This window comes from Hippocampus guttulatus, chromosome 1 (assembly GCF_054856545.1).
Source record: "Hippocampus guttulatus isolate MCC_2025c chromosome 1, RoL_Hgut_1.0, whole genome shotgun sequence".
Classification (NCBI taxonomy): Eukaryota; Metazoa; Chordata; class Actinopteri; order Syngnathiformes; family Syngnathidae; genus Hippocampus; species Hippocampus guttulatus.
The window spans coordinates 3,562,727-3,587,247 of NC_141261.1; the positions used below are offsets into that span (position 1 = coordinate 3,562,727).

Here is a 24,521-nt window from a genome sequence, read left to right on the forward strand (position 1 = left end):
CAGTGGTACAGGGTTCGATTCCGGCTTCGGCCTTTCTGTGTGGAGTGTGCATGTTGCGTGCATCAGGATGAGTGGATTAGAAAATGGATGGATGGATGGATAAAGTTGACTATTTTGATTGATATTGAAATCATGACAGCTAAAAACAATTATTCAACTATTTCAAAACTTATAGTCAGCTCACTAGTCCAGAAATGATGGCGATAAAATATATTACAACAATAAGAGTGGTGTACCCACAGTTGTGTGATAATGTTTGTTCAGTCAAGAGTGAAGATTTGTATTCAAAGCTTGGTATGGCATAGTTATTCATGGCGAGTGATCCTATCCTCAAGAGGAGATAACAAATCTGCATCTTCCGGACATCCCAGTCACATCTGAATGTTAAAGACAACCACGAGAGGAACCCAAAAGTGTTCAAGGAGAGGGTAAGGGATGATTATTTGTAATGCTGTTCACACAAGCACTTCTCTGGTATTCAAACCACTGTTGGCCTTCTGCCTTCAGCGCATTCATGTTAATGGGGATAGAAATATGCTCCGGCTTACTTCCTGGTCCCATAAGAGCCACCTGACCTCTCATACATACAGTATACTGTATGTGTGAAAAGATGTAGAGAAAAAGATGTACTGTATATCAACTGTGATTGTCATTTTTACGGAGAATTTCATCAATCAAGGATAACTTTTATATACATGAGAAGCAAAAATTTTGTTTGGAAGCACAGCACCATGAAGGTGAACACGTCTCTCAGGATTTACAATATTAAATTTGACACACAGGCGCATTAGTCAAAATTCACACCATGAACAGTCTATGTTTTATGGGCACACGGCGTGAATGCCGGTCTCTCCGCATTCAAATGACAATCACGGGCGTTGAGGTTTCTGCTTTACAAGACAGCAGATGGAAAAAAAGTGCAGGTCTCCAGTAAGGGGAAAGCGCACTTTCTAATCGTAACCTTGCCCTTTATTTCTTGTTGTTTTTTTGTGTGTTTGTTTTGTTATGAAAGTGCAATTTAGAGTGGTGCAGTGTTGAATGACGGCTGACGCAAATGTCCTCTTCTAACCAAGGACTTGCCTAATAAAGCTCAAGGAGGGGAATAAATGTGATCAAAAATAAGGCCGCTCAATTCAAGCCCACACAGCTGATAATGGAAGGGGAATTTTTAATGAGGTCGTGTGTGTGTGTGTGCCCATGTGCTCACCAGCCTTTTCACCCACTGATTCATGAGCTCCACAGGCTTAATTTAAGAAATTATAGACTTCACTGCTCTCCTGTGTAAATATCAATATTTCAGATTAGGAGTTGATTTGCTTTTGGAAGCAGCAGCGTGTAGGCGTGGTCAGGTCATGTGACAGCCTATGTACAATAAGGACTGAACTAATTGGTCAATAAATAGGATATCTTGTTTCCTGTCAGCCACGCTGGAAAAAGGGAGTTGGGGCGAAGGGGTGTATGAAGTTTCAGAATGACTACTTGGTCATTTTATTGTAGTCGATTAAACTCAAACGAGCAACTCTGGGAAGAGGTTAGCTGTGACAATGAAATTGGTCGTCTCTAGAAATAATAATAATAATAATAATGCATTTTATTTATAAGCGCCTTTCAAGAATGGAAGACATTCAAGTGTGAATGTAAACACGCGAGTACTTCAACGACCAAATGCGGTGCTGTTGCGTTCATAACGCTACTCCCGGTACCCCAAACATACTGGATCAATTTTTATACAGTCCATTAAATAAAAAACAACAACATTGTCTTTGCCCCGAGATGTAATTATCATCCTTGAGAGGTTGAAGATGAATTCAAATGGTCAAATTGTGTTTTAAACGTATAAAGAATTATAGCTAATTTACAGTCCAGTTGTCAGACTCCGGTTCAAATCAGGCGGTTTTGGGGGTTGTATTTCTGTCTCATGTAACTTCTGAGTATGACTTCAGCTGCCATGACGACAAGACGTCTGAGTTAGGTCATGTGGCCACTCATTATTGCCAACTGAACAACTTGCTACTATATTTAGCGACTTCACCAGATCCCTCTAGCATCTTTTCTTCTTTTTTCTAAGTGATGAGCGACAAATCAAGGAGCATTTTTTGTAGGCTTCTGTTGATTCCGAGACTCCTTCCAGAAGCAGGTGATGTTCCTCTCCATGTCTTGATTCCAAATTAATGGTACTTGTACGATGCCACCGCTGGATATTTTAACCATCCTATCCTGTGCTAGCTGCCAAATCATGAGAGGTGAGTGGGGGGAGTAAAAATTAGACTCTTGATTTTCGTGCAGTTTCAAGCTGACTTTAAGATCGTAACTCACTGAGCGGTGAAGGTTTGCACGCAGCCCAAAGGTTATTTTTTTGATCAAGGTTCATTCGAGGTGGCAAAAGGTTGCAAAGATGTACACTAGACATTCGCAAACAGGTTCAAATGGTCGCAAACTGTTTTTCTGGTTAAAAAGACATTTGAAACATGTTCAAACTTTGATGTAAAACAGTTTTCCATGTTGCAAAGAAACCTTTAACATATTCAAAATTTGATGGCGACAAGGAAGAATGAGTTTTTGAACATTAAAACTATTTGCGAATGTATTTCCAACCTTGAATGAACTCTGACATAAGACAACATTTGCCACGTTCGCTAGCACTCGCAAACCTCAATGAGATGCAGGCTTTAGCGTATTTTCCAGACAGCAGCACACCTGCAAATTTGGTGCGAGAAACTAGATTATTCTTTAGACCAGGTGAAAGCAAGTCTGAGTTGTACTGCAGATGATGGATGTAAGATGATTTTGAAGGATTTGATCAAGGTCAAACAGGGACAACACAGCTGGGGTCGAAGGAGCTCTCCAAGTGCCAAGTTAAGAATGACCAACCTCATCTGCAAGTAGAGCTCTTCTTTCACTTCCTTATAAACGTACTTTGCACGTGTCAATCACCTCCAGTGAGTCCATTTCTGCTTCCACAATGTAAACTGCGCGCCTCCCATGCGCTCAATTTAAAAAGAACGAAAGGAGGCGCGTCTCTTGAACTGCTGTGTTCACTCCCACAACGGCTCAAACGCCTGTTTCTAACTCCGTGCATCTACGAAAGTATCAAATGAAAGGTAACTCCACCCCTGCGTACAGGTAGACCGTGCTTTGCTTACTCTTGTGTTGGCCACGAAAATAGGACCCTTTGTCACAAAATTCTGTACATCTCGCTCCCATACGCATTTATAGAAATAGGCAACAAAACGTTTCATTGGTTCACACAATGATTTCATAGACGCAATTACAATTTTTAAAAATCCCCCTTCAAGATGTTCGGTTATGAATTTTGTAAACAATGACGAGATCAGACCACTTTGGTATCTCATGAGGACTTAGCAGCCAAGTCTTAGCTGATCAAAATGTGGTACGCACTTGTCAAAGAGAACTGGACTCAACTTGACTGGACGTGACAGTTCAACGTGAAACGATGTCAAAAATGCGATCATGAAGCACAGGAGCGGGATTTCAATGCTGAAGGGGGCCTGATGATTCAAATGAGGTTTGACATTCAAGTGGGCGACAGGCCCTGCAGTAATGAGACTAATCGGCACCTCCCAAACACGTGACCCATTGCCAAATGAGCTCGAAGACGTGCGTTGGCCAACGGTGGTCGTCAGCAAGTCAAAAGAATCAAGCTGAACCACAAGAAAGAATGGGAACTGTTATAATAAATCGAGGGTACGGCGTAGACATCTCTGTCAAAGACCCCCCACAAAGTTGAATTGAAACAGTAGTTTTGATACTTCTCTTGGCCTTGGTAACTTCATCAAAAGGCGGGAATTGGAACGTTCCTCATGTTACGGTACAGTACTATCACAATATAAAAACCTAAACAATACCACTGCGAGACAACAAGTACATGCTAATGTCCAGTACATAACACCGGGAATTGAACAAAAATTAAATGGGTAATATGATAGCGTGACACAAACACAAACAGCAGTTGTTCCAGGAATTTGAATCTCTCTACTCACAGTCATGCCTGCACGGTGTGTTTTTCAAGCTGTCAAGCATCCTGCATTATAACTCACTCATTTTTAACCACAAAATGCAAAGTCAAACATCATTAAAACGTAGCTCAAGATGTCAATAAAATATTGCATGTATTTGACAAACCAGCATCATTTATAATTGATAATTATGCCAATTGCTTTTGTCAGACTCGATTCAGTGAAATGACATTTGCATTGTCAATTATCTGCTCAAAATGTGACCTCCTCTGCAAGGTTGTCAACATTTGATTTGTTAAAACTGACAAACTGAACCACATGAAAAACTGGCCCCTACGGTTGTCCATCATTTCATGCGTGCTCTTCCTCTTACTGCATTTATTGTCGCCGGAAGCTTAAGATAAGGAACATGAGATTAGGCCGAGCTGCTTGTTGACGAGAAATATGAACAAAACTCACACTATATATTCGAAACAACTACAATTCGCGGAATGGTGAGTTGTACTTTTTAATTTTTTCAATTTCTTCCTGTCACGTTGCGAGGTGGTGGTGGACCCCAAAAAGCAGGCAGGAGGGAGGAGCAAGGTGTATTTAAAACAAAGAAAACTACATCCAAAACAAACAAAGTCCAAAGTATCAAACAAAAACCATGACTAAAGCTAAAACATAACAATGACCTAAACATGACAGAAACTAAGAGCAAACAGTAGCAAGAGCAACAATGACCCGACACTGAATGTTCGGGCTGGGAGTCCTTTTATACGACTAATTACCAAATGGCCAACAGGTGTGCAGCTGCCGGGGGAGCCCTACAGTGCCACCTGTTGGTCCCTAAACCGAATCATGACAGTACCCCTCCCTCAAGGGACGGATCCCAGACGTCCCAAAGTTGTCCAAAAGCTTGCCTCGCCGGGGAACAGGAACTAAAAGGGACGGCAATCCTTGCCTCGCCGCAAAACGGGAACAAACGCGACGGCGACCTTCGCCTCGCCGAAATACAGGACCTATAAGCGACGGTGACCTTCACCTCGCCAGGGAACAGGAGCAAAAGCAACGGTAATCCTTTTGGCTGGGCGTGGCCTGATGTGGACGGAGCTCGACGTAACGGGGGACAAGGAACAGCCAGACGTGAACAGGGGCTCGGCCTGACGTGGGCGTGGACGTGGCACGGCTCGTCGTCGACGTGAATGTGACTCAACTCCAACAGACATGTGACGAGCCTCGGCTCAACGTAGACGCGGACGGGGCTCGGCCCACAGTAGACGCGGCTTGACGAGACGAAAACAGAACAGCCGCATCACCAGCGCTGCCTGAAAGGGGAAAGGGGTGTCGGCCGCAGACGCGCTCCGCCAGGCACATGGTGGAACAGGGACCAATCCGTAGTACCGGCGGGGTCCAGGTGGTCGGGTCATTCTGTCATGTTGCGAGGTGGTGATGGACCCCAAAAAGCAGGCAGGAGGGAGGAGCAGGGTGTATTTGAAGAATTGTATTTAAAACAAAGAAAACTACATCCAAAACAAACAAAGTCCAAAGTATCAAACAAAAACCATGACTAAAGCTAAAACATAACAATGAACTAAACATGACAGAAACTAAGAGCAAACAGTAGCAAGAGCAACAATGACCCGACACCGAGTGTTCGGGCAGGAGTCCTTTTATACAACTAATTACCAAATGACCAACAGGTGTGCAGCTGCCAGGGGAGCCCTACAGTGCCACCTGTTGGTCCCTAAACCGAATCATGACACTTCCAATGCAGGTCAATGGAAATTAGTCTTGACGTAAAACCCATCTTTGCTCCCCAAAAAACGGTTGGGGACCACTGTGCTGTCGGTACACCCTGCTGAATTTATCGATTCATTGATTTCGAATGAACTTCCATCACATTGTGGCCAAACACAAAAAAATCTTTCGTTATTCAATCCTGAACATCGAGATAAATGTATATGTATTACACTATGTCACACAGTTGCGTGCTGCTAGAATGCACGGCGTTATTGTAAAGTCTTGCTGGTTTCATTGTTGTGATGTGATCGCGGTGGCGTTAAGAGGTGGATCAACTCGAATAAATCCCTACTGAATGCCCGTGCCCCAAATACACAGCCCGCCACTGGGTTATGCAAACACTTGAGGCAACCAGTTGCTCCTCGAGTTGCTGTTGAACATTTAAAAGTCTTGTCAGCACCGACCGTTTTCATAACAAACCGGCAGGAATCATTTCTCAGAACACACTACACAGCCGGGCAGAGACATTCCCATTTTCTGACTTGTGTGTTGACTAGTGTTCAAATTTGGTGTTGTCTGAATATTTGTACGCCGCTTTGCACCAATATGATGATGGGACTTACCACACACACACACACAATACTTCCAAACTACCTGAACATGTCTGCTTTCATAACAGTGTGCAATGCAGTAGGCCTAGAATTGGTTCACGGTACACATAGTGCAAAACATATACGAGGTGACGTCTACTGCCACCTCAAAGACTCTACCTCAACATGTACAAGTATCTCATCTTGAAGATCCTTGTGGCAGAAATGGTTTACATCACCGGGAAGACATCACGTGCAACGGCAGCTTGGTGTAGCCCACGCCCGTGACGTACGATAAAACTCCCGCGCTGAGAACTGATGCAGGATGACAGCATAGGCAACCAGAAACAGCAAAGCGTGCGCAATCAACAACAACAAAAAAATCCGCCCACAAAAGCAGTAAAGCATCTTGGCTTGCACCTGCCGACGACAATTACATTTTCCGATTTCACATCCTGACAACAAACCTGTTACACTTTTGGATCTCAGACGACAACCACCTGATGATTTAGTTGACTTAACTGATTTTGACCGTCTCGTTATTTTCATCTGAATGAGCACGTGTGTTGAAAAAGTTGCCAAACTGTTGCCCTGTTCATATGAAACTTTGATTACTATTCGAGTTATTTCATTATGCCGTTGCTGCTTTTATCTCAGAAAAAAAAAAAAGATCCGAGATGAACTGAATAATAAATGTGAGCATTGGAATGGAAAAGATGCATCAATGCCCCTGAGGTCTTAAATTGGACCACGATATTCAGGAAAAATAGGTTTCTGAAATCAGCCGTCACTTGAGACAGCAGCGTGGCTAAGAGGCCAACTTTCAGCTATCATAAAGGGATAAACTCTTTTTTTTTTTTTTTGTTCACATTTTGACCATGGAGCAACTTGTATTTTTCCTCAAACAGTTTGAAAGTTGTATGAATCGGAGGTCTTGTACTGTGCAACTCTTGTTTTATTCATGACATTCTAACTTGTTTCACAGGTTTATGGGCACTGTAGCAGCATGGTGACATTCAATGCCATACTCTATAGAGCGCGTCCTCATTATGGTCACGGGTGAGCTGCAGCCTATCCGAGCTGAATTTGCCATCGACCATAGTTTTTGGAATGAGGGAGAAAGAAAACCAACACCAGCATGACACGTGCAAATGCAATTCAAACCCAAGTTCTCATGACTGTGAGGCAGACATGAAAACCTTACTTCCCATATGCTATTCCAAGAAATTGAATACAAATTTAAAAGACAGGTTCAAACACTTCTTTCAAATCACTGGACTTTATTTTCCACAATGACACCGCACACTCAGAACCCAAGCCGAACAAACTGGAGCCAGACTAATGGGTCCTTCGGGTGGAAAAGCAAGACCAATGAAATTCAACAGACTGCCTCACACATACGCGCACGTCACCATCAGGATCGTGTTGTTCCTTACCTTGATCCGTGTGCTTGGCGCCGTGGCCGGACACCAGGAAGAGGAAGTCCTGGCACGTGCCCTGCTCCAACAGCGTGCTGTTGTGAAGGCAGAGGTCGACAACGAGGGTCACGGCTCTCTGACACACCATGTCATACTCCGCTCGCTCCGAACTCATGCTGCTCCCAGCTGCATCGTCAGCCATGGAGTGCGCTCATCAGAGGGCACCCACGCGCGGGCGCGCACGCAAGCATTCAAACACACCCACACGCACGCACGCACGTACACACCGTTATGTACCATGGAAAGGATGAATGCGATTTGTGCGTCTGTTTGTTTGTGTGTGTGCGCTTGTTTATTTTTGGTGTTAAAAATACTCACCCTACATAAGTGGTAGTTCACATATTTGTGTAAATAAAAGACGGCGAAAGTAAAAGCTTAAGAACTAATTTGAACTCCTTTGCTAAAATAAAAGTACAGACTCTGAAATGTACTTGAATTTTTACTGTCAATTACATACAATACCTATTTTGATGACTTGGCAAAATGAGAAAAAAAAAGCATTATGAAAACAATGTGTACCAACTTGTTGCTAATGTAAACTGACTAATAATAAACAACTGACAATGAATTTAGCCATTAATATCTGGAGGGCAAAAAAAAAAAAGAAACAACCTCAGATTAGCCTGACAATTTTTGAACACTTGAAGTTTTTGGTTTTTAAGTTCGCACAAGACACATTCACACTGAATCATTCTTGGAGCAGACAATATCAAACCATTCTCTCGAATCAGGCCATGGACGGGCAGAATCTTGCTTCTTTGAATCTGTTGAGTTGTTAAAGGGGAAGTCAAGTAAAATAAAATGTTTATCATATGTCCTCTGCACCCCGACAAATCTAAAAACACGGTGGCCTGAAAATGACATCATAATGCCAAAAGCAGGGTTCCTTGAGAGCCATATCCTGCTCATTTTAGATCTCTCTCGACTTCAACACACCTAATTCATATGATCAACTCATTGATCGAGATGTGTAGAGGCCTGAAACAATCGAATCAGGTGTGTTGGAGTAGGGTGGAATCTAAAAGAAGGCTGGATATGGCTCTCGAGGAACCGGAGTTCCCTACCCCTGGTCTTAGGGCTCAGCTTGGGAACGTCACATGACCAAATCCAGAAAACATTTGAGCCATGACGGACGTTACCTGAGCGCTTGGGCACTGTGATGTCATTTTCAGTGGCAGCAAGTCACAATATGCCCCCGAAGATGGATAAACACATGTGGCTTTTGCTGCTTAATTTATATTCCGCAAATGCATATTAATCAGACTACTGCGTTTAGATTAGTGGGAGCATATATTACATATTGCAAAGAAAACCTTTGAATTCCCTTCCTCTATATGCTTCCTGGTTCACATTCCATATTTTAAGACTCCGAGATCTCAATTAATCAATTTAGGGATCATGGTTGAGTTTACCAATCTGTTTACTTTTTTTTTTTTATTTTACATCATGTCTTCATTTGTGGAGGTTGAAAAACAACTCTACATCAGTATACTGAAAAAAAAAATACTTTTTTACTTCCCACCCCAAGTGCAAATTTATCCTAACATAAGTGTGCAGTACTCTTCGTTGGTGTGCGTGGGTATTCTGTGCATGCACACAAAACCTCATTTGTTGACTAAATGAAACACATCGTCCTTGGTGACACGACAAACACTTCACACATGCACAACCCCCCTGCCTCCCACCACAATATGATATTATGAAGTGCTTTGAATACAAATGCTACCCCTCCACCCCAGCCGTCTTTGACGCCCCTACTTATGTGATTTTGATGAGGTGACCCACTTGATGCAAGTGTAGCGTCTAAAACAGAGTTCTAACGACCACTGGGCTTATTTTTCTCAAGTCAATGGTCATAATGCCTCCCTCGGGTCACAAAGTCTCATGGGGCACGCTTCCCCCGCGGTAAAGCACCTGTGATGGGGAGGTCCTACACACCCCTTTCAACAAAAATCACAGTGTGTTTACAGCCGAGGATGAAGATGATGATCGTGGTGATGATAATGATTCAGGGCATTACATTCGCAATGAGACAATAAGTTGCAAGAATTTTTTTTTTTTAATGTCTGAGGTCCAACGAACTATTAACTACGGTTAAGTTTAGACTACAGCGGTAAGTCTTGGCCGTTCTTTGAAAGGTGTCTCATCATGTCACCGGATCTGACGTTTTACAGCAGTGGTATGGCCATACGACATTTTTAAGCTTTGGGGCTGTAAAACAACGACCGTTGGAAGCTTTATGTTTTCTCTTTTGTGCACTCCCTGAACATGCAATTGTTAGTCAGGCAGATAGGTAGCAGTTCTCCAAATAAGAGGCATAGCATTCGTGCTTCAATCGAGTGATCCGTTTGAAGTGATACGCAAGTGTATCCGCCATTTTGGATGTGACCATCATATTAGCCATAAAAAAAACGGTGAATAAAATTCACAGAATCGAATTAGGATAACATAATCAAAAGCACTGCTTCCGTGTTGATCAAATTTTTTGATGCATCTCCACAAATCACTTTTCCACATCCAATACGGCAACTCTATGGTCTGATAATTCTGCGTCTATTATCTCTTTGTGGATGTTCATACACTCATTGTGGAAGCCAAAATAAAAGCTAAAATGGAAAGTAGATGTATTGACTTGACTTTGTCATCGCATTCTGGTGAACTGTGTGTGAACTCTCCTGCCTTTTTTTTCTTTGCTCATTATGTTCTAAACATAACGTTTAATCAAAGTAATTTGATACACCAAAGGACAAACTAAATCGAATCAAATTGGATTAAGTTGAGTTTAAGCAGCTTCTGGTTGACTCCAGTCTTTAACTGAATTAAAGCAGGGCCAAAAGATGACACCGTCTACCTTCGTAGGGAAGCGTGGGGGTTATTGTTCCAGGATGGATCATTAGGAGCTTATCTTTGTCTTTACCTCGTCCTGCTGTCTCCCTCAAAGACTGGAACCAGGGTCTGCCATGCTTCCTGTTCTTGAAGATTGCATCTACTTTATGAGAGCCAACCCGATTAGCAGGCAAATAACAAATTGTTTCCAGCTGAGGCCTTTCAAAGGAGCCCATTACTCCTGTTCATCTGCTGCAGCTGATACTGACTTCATTTGAGCTTGTAACTTACTATAACTAGGAGCTAGCCCAGGGGTGGGCAAACTTTTTGGCTCGGGGGCCGCATTGACTTTTAAAATTTGTCAGAAGGGCCAGGTCAGCACGAGCTATGGTACATTTAAAAAAAAACTGCATTTGTTGACAGTCCATATCAAACATCAACAGAACAAAAGCATGAAAGTACGGTATTAATATACTTTTTTTAAATGGCAAAAGTGTTGTTGATGACCTATTTTAGCCTGTGCATTGCTGCAGATGGGTTGTGATCAGACCAGTAGAAGTAGAGCGATACAGAGGTACTAGGTGGTCGAAAAGATTGCCCCGCCCCCCCGTGTTCTGCAACTTCAAGTCAATGCGCCACCTGGCGGTGAAATGCCTGTCATTACAAGTCCAATTGAAATGAATGCAATCATTCTCATCGAACCTTAATTGTGGACCAACCTTCGGCGGGCCGGATTAAAAAGACCAACGGGCCGCATTCGGAGCTAGCCCCACAACCTCATCAGGCCGCCAATGTGGAAGCATTATCATTTAAGGGAAATAGACCGTGGCTACCTGCGTTACGGTTCAACTTGCTCTTTGATTAACTAGCTCCCAATTCCGGCTGTGGCCGTTGAGCCAGTTTTGGTCAACTAAGCTTCCTATCTGCATAGGGTTGTAATCATTTTGAACTTTTCATTATGGTTAGTTTTTATTTCATTTTGAGTTTTTTTTTTAAATCTAGTAATCTTTAAATAGTTTTCTGAGGGGGGTTGCTGGGGTAAGCATGTCACAACAGAACACAATTTGTAGTAATAATACTGTATATCCAGTGAAATATGCTGTGGTTACGGACGACGATGCTTTTCTGTTTCTTTTTGGAAAATTCCATGAAAAGATCCACTATATGAGCCAAGAATTTAATTATTTGACATGTTTATTTGTCCAGCAACCCCGCCCCCAAACTCCCCACCCCCACTCCCCAAAAATCGTCAAGTATAAATAACAAGGGCCACAATCACTCTCATATCATTTCAGTGTTAATTAGGATAAAAGCTTGATTAAACTGCTAGAATTCAACAGGCATCTCCTCTTAATATCTGGATTAATAATTCACGAGGTGTGGTTAGCAAAAACACCACAACAGTCTCTCGTAGAAGTGCTCAGCCAGCTTTAAATAATTTAAAGCTCTGCATCTCCACGAGCACTTGAAGGCAAACTAGCTTCCGTATGCTAATGGCAAATTAATGAGATCATAAAGACAACTGCTGAGAGAGCTTAACTGGATAGCCACGCTAACTAATAACGCGTTTAAGAGACGTTTTCCGGCTGCCACTTGGGATTCATCCTGGAGAAGAGACATAAACAAGGATGCTCAGGGATTTCGATGCAGGTGCAGCCTTTCAACCAGGAGGTTGTTTTGATGTGCAAAATGGTGCGAGGGAAATCTTTGAGCTGCAGATGTTGCTGGACAAAAGCTCGGTCACTCAAAGCTATGCTAATCCCTTCTCACTGCCTTCTTGCTGGCGCCCGAGGGCCACCACCGTTATTTGAGCTTTGCGGTCTTTCTACACTCTAAAAGCACTCCGTTAAAAAAATAACTCATTTGGGGTTAAATTTGATGCAATTATTGTGTCAAAAAAAGGACTTGGGTCAATCTGAGCCAAAAAAATTTTTTTTTTCTAGCATGAACTTATATGCATGTGTTTGAATTGTGAGAGGAAGCCAGAGTAACTGTAGAAACCCCGCAAGCACAAGAAAAACATGCAAACTCCTCACAGGAAGGTCTGAGCTGAGATTCAATTCCCAAACTTTAGGACTTTGAGGCAGACATGCTCATCACTAGGCCAACATGCTACCGCAGCATCATCCTTTTAATGGTACTGAACAATGAATGAGGATAAGCGGTTCGGAAAATGGATGAATGGATATTTTCAGTCATCCTGATAGTGATGGAAATGAAGTTGAAATATTAGTCAGTGGTGTTGTTTTTGTTTTATTATTAATATTTTTAATCCTCTTCACAGAGCAACAAACAGGATTCTGTTTCACTGTCCAGTCAAGTGTATTGCAATGACAGTAAATGTATCTTACCATCGTCTCTCATGAGTGAATACAGCAATTGTTGTTTCTCCTTGAGGAACGTGTATGTTGAACAGTTGAGCTACTGTTTTTGTCCACAATGAACTAACTCAAGTTGACAGCAGATTTCCAGCAAAACATGGGATGTGCCCATCGGACAATGGCTAGCTTTTCACTGTCACCGCATGTCAAGACAAAATTCATGTGCTCTTGGGAGAAACAGCTGACATTTGCTGGAAACCATCCTGGCTCTGATCACAAGAAAAATGTTGGCATAAGCGAGTTCAAATCTTGATCTAATAATCAGATGGACTCTTTTTGATGAAAATTTCATTTACATCAGAATGACTGCACCTGAGTTCCACTGACATGGAGGATTTTTTTTCCTTCTTTAAATTGAGTGTATTCTGTCTACAAATTCAGATATGTATCACGGTGTGGCATGGCAAATCCCCCCGGCCTCCTACATACTTTTTCTAAATTATTTTTTTCATTTGTATATTTTTTTTTCTCGTTAAAAGTCAGCTGACAGGCTCCAGCTCACCCTTGCCCCAAATTAGGACAAGAAAGAAAGTCAATGATGGATGCGCAGGCTGTCACTGATTTCAACTTTGACCTTTACTACCTTTTAATCTAAATATATACAGTAAATATTCTCTAGTACGGACTCGTGTTTGCGCTGTCCAATTTGTCCTGATAACAGAAATTCCTCATTTGGGAAATGAGCATGGCACATGTCCTTTATGAACCTGCAAGTATGTTGACAAAATGCACGTGTAACAACACAATCAATAAAATACAAAAATATACTGTCCAAAAACTGTTTATATAACAAAAATTGCAATACAGGTGTATCCCAAAAAAAATCACAGCAGTAAAATACGTACAGTATTTTAATGTTTCGTTTTTTCTGTCTTGGGGGGGAAAAAAAAGCGTATTTTGGATTGTTTTGTTGGATGCATTCTTTGGTTTATGACAATGTTTGCCTGCGTGTCATACAGTTTTCTTGCTAGTTGCAAGTAACTGTCCCGTTGATCACCGATGTCTGGTAATATTTGTGCATACTGAAGGATTTTTGTTGCCATTTGCATTGCTTCCTTGCTGGATGGTGGCTTGTCGTCAGGAGTTGAATCGATGCCTTGTTTTTTAAAGTTTCGTAGATTTGCGTCTTTCCGACTCCAAGTGTCTGCTGGATCTTTTTAACTTTGTGTCCAGCCTCGCTCAAACGGATGCATTTCACTCGCTCCGCTCCAGTCGTTACAGTTCTTCTATGTTTCGATGCGATGATCTACACAACGTAAGTGAATAAAGTTAAAATCTTTCGCAATTACAGTAAAACGCACGGCAATAAAAACTCACTTACACGTCGTCGTTTAGAATCTGATGATCGAAAAACGCAAAGTGAAAACTTGTTTCAGCGTTGTGTCTTTTCCGTCGCATCGGGTGGGCGTTGCGTGTATTTAAGCTCCTGTGGCATTACACCTCCATCCGGGTTACCGGTAAGTGGAATTTCCGCTTACGCAAGTTCCGGTAACACGTAATATCGTAGTCAAAATGTTAATGCATAGGTTTTTATTCCTTTCCATAGAATTCCGGGGATGGGAATATTTACTGTACCATGAAAACAAGTATCGTATTTTCCGCACTATAAGGTGCTTCGGGGTATAAGGCGCACCTTCAATGAACGGCCTATTTTAAAACCGTTTTCATATAATAAGGCGCATAGAATAGAAGCTACAGTAGTGGCTGCGGTTGTGTTATACATCCACTAGATGGAGGTATTCTAAAGGGAATAAAATACAATACAGCTTTATTTATGTAGTGCATTCACAAACAGCGGCAGCTGTAATTAAGGGCTTTACAGAACATTTTAAATAGTACGTCTAAGAAATCAGAATATTGATCCATATACAGTCATACCTCGGTTTTCGACCATAATCCGTTCCAAAAGGCTGTTCGAAAACCGATTTGTTCGAAAACCGAAACCATGCTCTTTTTAAAAAAAAAAATCTTTATTGAACACGTCTGCTCACAATGGAACGCTACACGAGGAAACGTCACTTCCTCGTCTACCCAAGGAAGCGTCACTTCCTCGTGTAAGGAAGGCGAGAGCAGTCACGTGGCGCATTCAAGTGTGCTCAGTTTGGTTGAGAACCGATTTTCAGTCGTAATCCGAGGCATAAAAAAATCGAAATTTTTGGTCGAAAACCGATTTGGTCGAGAACAGAGACGTTCGAAAACCGAGGTTTGACTGTATAAGGCGTATCAGATTATAAAGCACAATGTTGGCTTTTGAGAAAATTGAATGCTTTTAGTAGTGCCTTGCGTGCAGAAAATACGCTAATTAATCAATGACTAATCAAATAATTCATTTATATTTGTGCATCTTCTTCATTGTCAATCTGAAATAATGACCTGCTTTGGAACATTTTTTTTAATTTCATGAATAAAATTGACAAAATAATCAACATCAGTACACATACACAATTTTACTTTTGCTTCATGAAAAATTGTTCTATAATTCCCAATAAATTGAGACTATGTAACTCCTAGAACAACCAACCAGTTTCACTTTTATGAATGTGTGATGTGGTGTGTGTTCAAGTAGCCACCCAGTGGGCCGCCAAAGAGATGACATGTTTCTGGAATAATCCACCGTCTTCTCAGCAGTCCTCCTCCTTGATAACACTGCTGCCAAATGACTGTGACAAGACGCCCACGGACAGCTAAGCGCCTTTGGGGAGAAGGGGCGGCAAATCGGCTCCGGAGGGGAAAGGCTGCCGCCCTTTCGGGATTTACTGTCTGGTTGGAGAATGGAGTAGGAAAAGCCTTCCGTCCAAGTGTCTGCCCCTGCGTACACACTGGGACAAGCGTGGAAATGAGGAAAGGGAGGAGGCGTAACGGTTGTTATCTTCATCCGACAAGCATACTAAGGATGGCAGGATTATTGGCCTGGATGCTACTGAAGCCTAAGCAAGAGGCCCAAGAGTCAGCAAAACAAAGTTGACAACATGACTCATGCATCTTTTTTGCTGACTGGCGCATGATTCAGTCTTGCTAATGCTTTACACGGACTATATCTCTCTGGCATATTCTTTTAATTTGGAAGTTCAAGTCAGTGAAGCAGTGTTGAAAAACGACAACTTGTTCAATTGCACCTGTTTACTTACTCATGAATTACATCCGTATTAGACTTTTAAAAAAATACAGTTCCGGAGATATTACGAAAGGTGCAGTGGTTCGCTTGTCAGTTTTCCATGTACCATGTGGTTCAGTGAGGAATGCATGTGAATAATTGTATCTGTATGTGATTGCCTCCCTGAAGGCGTAAGTTACAGAAAAAAATATCCCTTCAAAAGCATTTTTTCCCTGTATTTTTTTTAAATACCCAAATTTGCTGGTATCCTTTAGTACCAGAGAGATTATGAACTCATAAAGATTAAAAAAGAAAGGGAATGCTTTTAAATACAGGTTAAAAAGCACTACTCCATTTCCATACTTATGATAAAGCTTTCAGAGTTTTTAAATTCATGTTTTTGAAAACCGTGTGGCACTATATTCGGCAAGCCTCCTCGCTGCCCATCTTCAAAACCCTCCTCAAAACTCACTTGTATTCTTTGGCATTCGACTCAGCATGACTTAGATTTGTTCTTGGTTTTACTGTTTGGTGCTTTCTACCGCCTTTATTACCGATTTGTCTTACTGTTTATTGTGCATGTTAAATTGCTCCATGTACAGCACTTTGTATGCAGCGATGGCTGTTTGAAAGTGCTCTATAAATACTGTTGACTTGACTTGACTTGACTATATGCCCTTTTAGTAATTTTGATAAGTTAAGTTTTATTCCTTTGCTTTGCTTTTAAATGTTTTTAACTCTGTCCGTAATTGCTTTTAAATGTATTTCAAATTCCAGCATGTGACTTAGATTGTGTATGAAATGTGCTATAGATCAGTGATTCTACTTTTTTATACAAAACCACTAGGGACTGCCCAGGGACCGGGAAACCTCTAAACAATGTGAAATATTTTCATCTCTTATTCGGCCCCCTTTATAACGCTCACCAAACCTTTTTTCTTCCTTTTTCACAAAAGAAATAGTGTTACCCACAGGAGTTTACAGTAAATAACATTTTAGGGTTCTTAAAGATGTAAAAATGAACGTAAAAAGTCTTTAAAAAGGCATTTGGACTGCCAGAATCTCATTTCATTCATATAAAAAGAAGCTCACCAGTTAATTTTTATTTTAATAAATAAACATTTTAGAAGGGGGCATTCGAGCTATATTCCACTCTCAAAGTGTTGCCTGTTTTCGCAGACAAGTGAAAAGGTTAAAAAAAAAACTTTGATACAAACTACAGATATTTTTGTTTACCTCAAGCTGACTGCTCTAACATCTGTAATACAAAACTTAAAAGTCTACCATTAACTGTAATTTACAGTCTTCATGTGATTTTGGGGTGGCCCGGTCAATGAGTGGTTCGCGCGTTGACCTCACAGTGCACAGGTACCAGGTTCGATACCAGATCCGGCCTTCCTGTTTGCATGTTCTCCCCGTGCCTGCGTGGGTTTTCTCTGGTGCTCCGGTTTCCTCCCACATTCCAAAAAAACATGCATGGCAGGCTGATTCAACACTTAAAACTGTCCCTAGGTATGAGTGTGAGCGCGGATGGTTGTTCGTCTCTGTGTGCCCTGCGATTGGCTGACAACCGGTTCAGGAAGAATAGCACCGCACACCGCTGGCGTGTTTACGACAGATTACATCTTTGTACGAAATATACAATCTCTTAATTGATGTTGACGGCCACAGTACAGTCACATTAGAATGAGCTGTTTGGGCTCATCATTATATAGACCGCTAGAGGGCAAATGTTGCCTCATGCTGATTTGGATGCAGATTTGTAAAAGTCACATTATTCCATACTGTTGCTTTAAATGGTAACAGTGGAGAGTTCTGTCTCACACTTCGCTCCCCCATCTCCAATATGTGTTAGATTGCATTGACAAGTGGCAAGCTGAAGTCACTTTTTATATTCATCAAAACATTCAGAGGCTTACACCTGTTTTTTTTCTTTTTCTATTATTGATTTTTATTTTAACTTTACCTCTCAACCAGGGTTGGGCAGGCCATCAGGCATACAAGGGCCCAGTGTTTTTATGGGCCGATGCAGCGCTGTTTATTATATTCCTCCATTTTACCCCAAGAGACCGTTTACAATTTCGATGTAGCAGAGCATTATTTCACTCATAATATAGACAGCAAATTGAAGTGTTTATCACCAGTGGCAGATCTATGGGGTATACTGGCATGGTCAGCAGTCATGTCTCAATCCAAGTTTTCTCAGAATCGGTCTTTCATATAGACCGATTATCGTCATACTATCCACAGTCATGGTTTCATGAAATAAAATGCACACATATCTAGAACTTGCTCAACTTCTTTTAGCAGGAACAAACCTAATTAAAAAGCAGCTTTGAGAATTGCAAGTGCGAATGTGGCCCAAGTGGTTAAAGTCAAAATGCCAGTGCTGGGTTGTTTTTTTTTTGTGCCAGTCTCACCCTGCTCTCAACTCATTGAACACACTTTACTGGGTGGGTTATGAGAATTTCTGTATTGATCCACTTTCAACTTTTGAACGTGTCCAATGCATGAGCCATATCGATCAATGAGTCATATCTGACTCAAAATGGCTCGCTGCGGTCAAAGGACATTTCCCCTTTCAGTTACAGGTCTCAAATGATCTGCTCCTAGAGAGTCCTTTCTATTTGTTAGTGTTAGTGTAGTATTGATCCAGTCCACGATGTTTGAAAGCTGTTATGCATATACAGTATGTGTTGAAAAAAATTAAAGTTTATTCCTTCTTCACATGTACATTGCAGACTTAAACATTAACTGTCCAGCTCCGGCCTCCCTGTGTGGAGTTTGCATGTTCTCCCCGGGCCTGCGTGGGTTTTCTCCGGGTGCTCCGGTTTCCTCCCACATTCCAAAAACATGCATGGCAGGCTGATTGAACACTCTAAATTGTCCTTAGGTGTGAGTGCGGGCGTGCATGGTTGTTTGTCTCTGTGTGCCCTGCGATTGGCTGGCAACCAATTCGGGGTGTCCCCCGCCTACTGCCCGAGGACAGCTGGGATAGGCTCCGGCACCCCCCGCGACCCTGATGAGGATGAAGCGGTTCGGAAGATGAAACATTAACTGTGAAATGTATGTAATATGTGGGCCAATTTTGTCTCAATAAGTATTTCTGGGCGGCCCGGTTGGTCACTAGTTACCACGTCCGCCTCACACTTCAGAGGTGCAGGGTTTGATTCTAGTCCCCGGCCTTCCTGTGTGGAGTTTGCATGTTCTGCCCATCCGTGCCTGTGTGGGTTTTCTCTGGGTACTCCAGTTTTCTTCCACATTCCAAAAAAATGGATGGAACACTAAACTGTCCCTAGCTGTGATTGTGAGCGCGGGTGTTTGTCAATGTGTGCCTTATGATTGGCTAGCATCCAGTCCAGGGTGTGCCCCGCCTACTGCCCGAAGACAGCTAGTGTCCAGCATGCCCACGACCCTTGTGAGGATAAACGGATTAGAAGATGAATGGAGGGATGGATGGATCTGTACTGTCAAGCATAGGCCAACTCGGCACATGGTGCTCTCACCATGAATATTATAAACATAATCTTACTCAATAGAGCTCTACCAACAATTAATCATATGCCTGTGACCTGATGGCAAAGAGGCTGTCTCGACTCTACAAACTCTATTTGCAACACAAATTAAAATATACTTTTCTTTATCTGGGTCTGTGACAAAATTTCACGGCCTAGCTCAGATGCCACTCCTCTGCTAAGTTTTGTAGAGATCAGAAACCTCCAGAAAAATTTTCAAAACATGTACTGGATATATTTGTGGAGAAATTAGAAGACAGGTCCACACTCAAAAGTGTGACATGTTTGCAATGAGGGTAAAAAAAAAAAAAAACACAAGCCAGTAGTTCACATGGTCCGTTATGTTGTCTTATTTTGTCACTCTGTGTCAGTCTTGACCCGCCCACCTCGGGGCATCAAGCTCGGGAGTGTGTGACAAGCGTGACTAATGTAGCGTCATTTGTTTGGAGGCAAAGTGACTGCCTCGTGTCAAGTCCTGTGCAGTCCAATAACTGGCCAAACATTAGGCAAACACGGATGTTTTTTATGTTTCACTGTTGTGACAAAATTGAGATGATTAGTCAATTAATTGATCATTAATAATTCTGTGTGGAAGTGATTGTTGATGGGTCATGTCTTGAAGCCACTGAGGCAAAATGGAGTGCCCAACTTTGCTTGGCTTGACTGAGTCTCAACACATTTGCTGTCTTAAAAAAAGAACACTTTAATTATTTTGTTAGAAGGTGTTATTAGTAGTATAACATTGGTGCCTTGAAGTACGAGTGACCGGGCTTTTGATATGAGCCATTTAATTATTATTATTAATTTTTTTTTTTGCTTTGACAAGCAAACATTTGAGATATAAGTATATGCATGGTGGCAGTGAACTCCATTCATTTCGCAAAAAAGCAGGCTTAAAACTCTTTATTGCCTCTGTATTAATAATAATTACATGTTGTATATTTCACACAACTGCATAATTTTACCATAGATATGTCAGCTTACCACACACATGGTGTAGCAACACATACAGACAGACGATAGAACAATACTCATAGACATGTAGTCTTCATGCTTTGTATAGAGCAACTAATATTACTGTGGGTTAGAACTTGTGACCATTTCCATGTACTGCATATTCCAATGTTTATATTTTACTGCCTCCAGGTGACCAAGGTGTGCACACCAGAAGAAGCACCACAATTTCTACTGAACCGAAGCAAAAATGTGGCAAAAACGTTTTGATTATTTGTAATTATGTCATTACTGTTTCTTGTATAAAGTAAAATACTATACAGTGCTTATTTATTATTACAAAAACACATTACAAAGTTTGGGAGAAGGCTGCAACTGATTAATTGCATTTCCTCTATTGGAGAAATATCATTCAAGATATGAAGGATTTTAGTGATGAATGTGTTCCTGGAATGGAGTAAACTTGTATGTCAAAGCACCACAATGCATTTATTTGTTTAAAAAAATGTAAGTTGCTAAAAGTTATCTTTTTCGAGCCAATAATTGAAGTGGTAAGAATTTTTGTTTTATTCTCATGAAATACACCTAAAATTTTCATTGTCTGCATAGTGCATTGTGGAATTGATTAAATATCATACAGTGTTTTCATCAACTGTGCTGAAAAATCAGATGAATATGATATTGTACATTTCAAAATATTTGCCCTATGGTTCTTTTAAAGCCTATGGCCAATTAATTTAAAGTATGTTATATTTGATTACATACTGTATATTTTAGGTTAAAATTTGAGAACATGTTTTTTATTCATTTTGAATGTATGCACAGTATGGTATCTTTAGATGTTACTGATTTGAACTCCCCATTCCCGGTCAACCCCCATTATTATTCATTGCATTGTTTCCACCATGTAGCGAAATAAGTAATTGACTTGCACAAAAGCAACCTCTCCAAGTACAGCTGCACACGCTGTATATATCTGTCCTCAGGTGTATTGTGCAGCTCATAAATAACCCTGCATGTAAAAATAATAAATAATGACATCATTTGAATGCATGAATAACAATGAATGCAAATTAATAAATAAATGAATACAACAAATGTTTTCCCCTTTTCCAGTGCAAGGTTTTGCCAAGCAAGCCCGTGTCCTATTTTATATGCAGCACACAAAAACAGCTGTAAAATAAACACGTTTTGCTTGATATGGTTTGATGCAACCTGATGTTTAGCTTTTGCGCAAATAATGAAGCAGTGTGGGCAAGCAGAAGGAGACTGTCCATTCTTGCCTCCAGTAGAAGCTCTAAATTGGAACACATTTTATACCGAGACCAATATTCTAAAAACAATCTCCCCAATGGAAATACAGAGATCCCTCGCCACTTCACGCTCTTCCAAGTTTTGCGGCTTCAGTGTTTCACGGTTATTTTTTATTTTTTGGCCAATATTAAATTAAAAAATAACTAAATAAATACAGCCGTATCGGCACCCATATTGCGGAAAAACACGTCGTTTCATGTCGATGTGGCAAGATAGAAGGGTTCCCTCCCTGGCAGGCTTTTTATGTACCCACCCAAACAAGGCGCGTGACTTGTTCCCGGCCCGACCTCGACCAATGAGAATACGAGTGCATTTATCCCGTGAGATGATTGGCAGCGCTTTTTCGGCAGTCTGTTGACTGTCTCCCATACTGTATCTTAGTGTTGTATTCATGATATCACTATATAAGACAGAGAGAGAGACATACAGTATATGCACATTATACTTTGTACAATGCACCTAATTTTCATGTTGTTTTCCATCTAAATTGGCATATCAGAAGTGTAACAGTCGTTACTTTCATATCAATCAAAGCATATTATTGCCGGTGGTACGGAAAAATAATCCGTCAGAAGTGGTGAACACGGGAGGCAACGCCATCCATGGCCCATTGCAAGTTCCACGACAAAAGAGAAGCGTCCTAACATGAACAATGTAAACAAACTTTTTTTGTCAGAATTTGTGACCCCGCTAATGTATGAGATTGCATACTTGAACTCCTACAGTAAACCTTACCTGACAAATTAGAGTCTAGGTAGACTACTATTCTGTTCAGGTTTAGGTTACGGTTACGGCTCTCAACGCAGAAGGGCAAGTAAAGTGAGCCCGACGTGTTGGACTTCAAAATCCCAACCGCCAGCTCTCCTACTCTCATCACATGGGGCAGCAAATCAGGAAAATGCCAGATTGGACAGTGAGTATGAAAGACACTTTTACTTACCTATTTCTCTCAAGCATTTGAATCCAATGCCAATTTTTCTATTGTCTTGTTCGGGATTTCTGCAACTTTTTCTGTCTTCATAAGCAATCCTGTAATCAGCGGCCTCTCTCTTTTCCTACCTCGATTCTGTCTCTCCATCTATTGATCTTGGTCAGGGTTTTCTTCACTCTCCGTATCCAGGGAGATGTATTGACATTGAAAGCTGCGGTCTGTCATATCAATAATTCACACGGTGACGACAAACGGAACATCACAATAACGCATACATACACATGTCTTCAGTGTGACTACCGTGTTGTCAAATCAATTTTCCAATTAATTACTTTAGGACAAATAAACAGAGGTTGTCTGCATCTGTCTGACAATTAAACTGCAAAAGAAAAGAGAAATGTATTCATTTAATTTTGTTGATACAGAAACCATTCTGGATTTCACTATCAGCATGTTTTTTTTGATTTGGAAAAAAAAATAAGTGAGCCACATTTGAAAGCTGACAGATGGAAAATCGGACATTTTTTAATATTTCCACAATGAATTATATTATCATCAAGCATTCATATTTGTATGCCTCCCATAAATAGATAAAGACAAAAGTGGAAAAACCGAGTACAGTATTAACTGTCATTATCTTAATCTGTAACATCAGTTCACACACGGACATTCAATAGTTAACTACTGAGCTACATAGAACGCCAGGTCCCAAAACAACAGAAGCAGATACTCTCGTAAATCTTGCAGATTCAGTTATAGGGTCTTATCACATGTTTTATTGACTAGTTCACTGCCCAGTGTTTAAGATGGTCTTACTAGAAAGTAATCAAGCAGTATTAAAATACGTAAATTGACATTTAGGCATCGTTGCCTTGATTGAAAACCTTAATTGAAAAGCGAGGCATGTCTCCATCTGGTGGTAAAGCGTTTGTAAAGCTGCTGCATGCTTGCCGACTGCCGTTTTCATCATTTGAGTCAAATCAATGATCATCCGTTGATGAAACAGATTCTTGTAAAAACAGTGCACATTGATTTCATCAGGTGAAAATGTCTTTTTGGGTTTTTTAATTCAAAAGTTCATCAAAGTTAGATTTTTTTTTGCCTTGTTGGCCAAGGCTGCAGTTTAAATTTGCTTCATAGAATTAAAAAAATATAAGGGCATAAATAATTCTTACGATGTACATGTTTTCAATGTCAGTGTGACCGTAATCTCAAACCAACTCTTTTGATATCATCACTTAGGCTACTCACGACATATTTTTACTTTTGTTGAGTAAACTGTTTTATCTATACATTTTTCCCATTTTTTAAACATAAACATGGAGTGGGGTGTCACAGTGTTTTCATGAAAACACATATTAGTGGTATATCCTTCATCATTCGCAGATGTTGGCTATTAGCGGGCGGCCTCAATTTTATCCCGCCGACTGCAGGTGTTCTACATTCGAAAGTATTATTCTATATTATCATTACATTCTATATCTACTTGTATAAAGGCACCATGGGACAAGAAATCATTGAAAAGCATTCCAAGCCATGATTGTATCTCCGACACTTTCTTCTTTATCCTCTTGGAACTCTAGAATTTACATTGTGATGCGTGTGTTTGGATGTGGAGGCTGGTTAAAAAAGCCTGCCCCGTGGCTGAGAGGATATATGCAAAAATATACTTTGGCTGCTGTCTGATGTCTACCCGCCGATATGGGGCTAATAAGCCAGGGTGTTGACTAGGCGGG

At 41.0% G+C, this 24,521-nt stretch overlaps 1 protein-coding gene across 1 annotated transcript in view; it reads right to left on the reverse strand.

Annotated features, from left to right (window-relative positions):
- The window catches only part of syt6a (synaptotagmin VIa), a 56,084-nt gene extending 48,172 nt beyond the window's left edge, over positions 1-7,912 (reverse strand). Inside the window, exon 1 of the mRNA XM_086104030.1 lies at positions 7,729-7,912. Coding sequence (XP_085960156.1) covers positions 7,729-7,912 — 184 coding nt within the window. The remainder of the gene's footprint in view (positions 1-7,728) is intronic.
- Between the last annotated feature and the right edge of the window lie 16,609 nt (positions 7,913-24,521).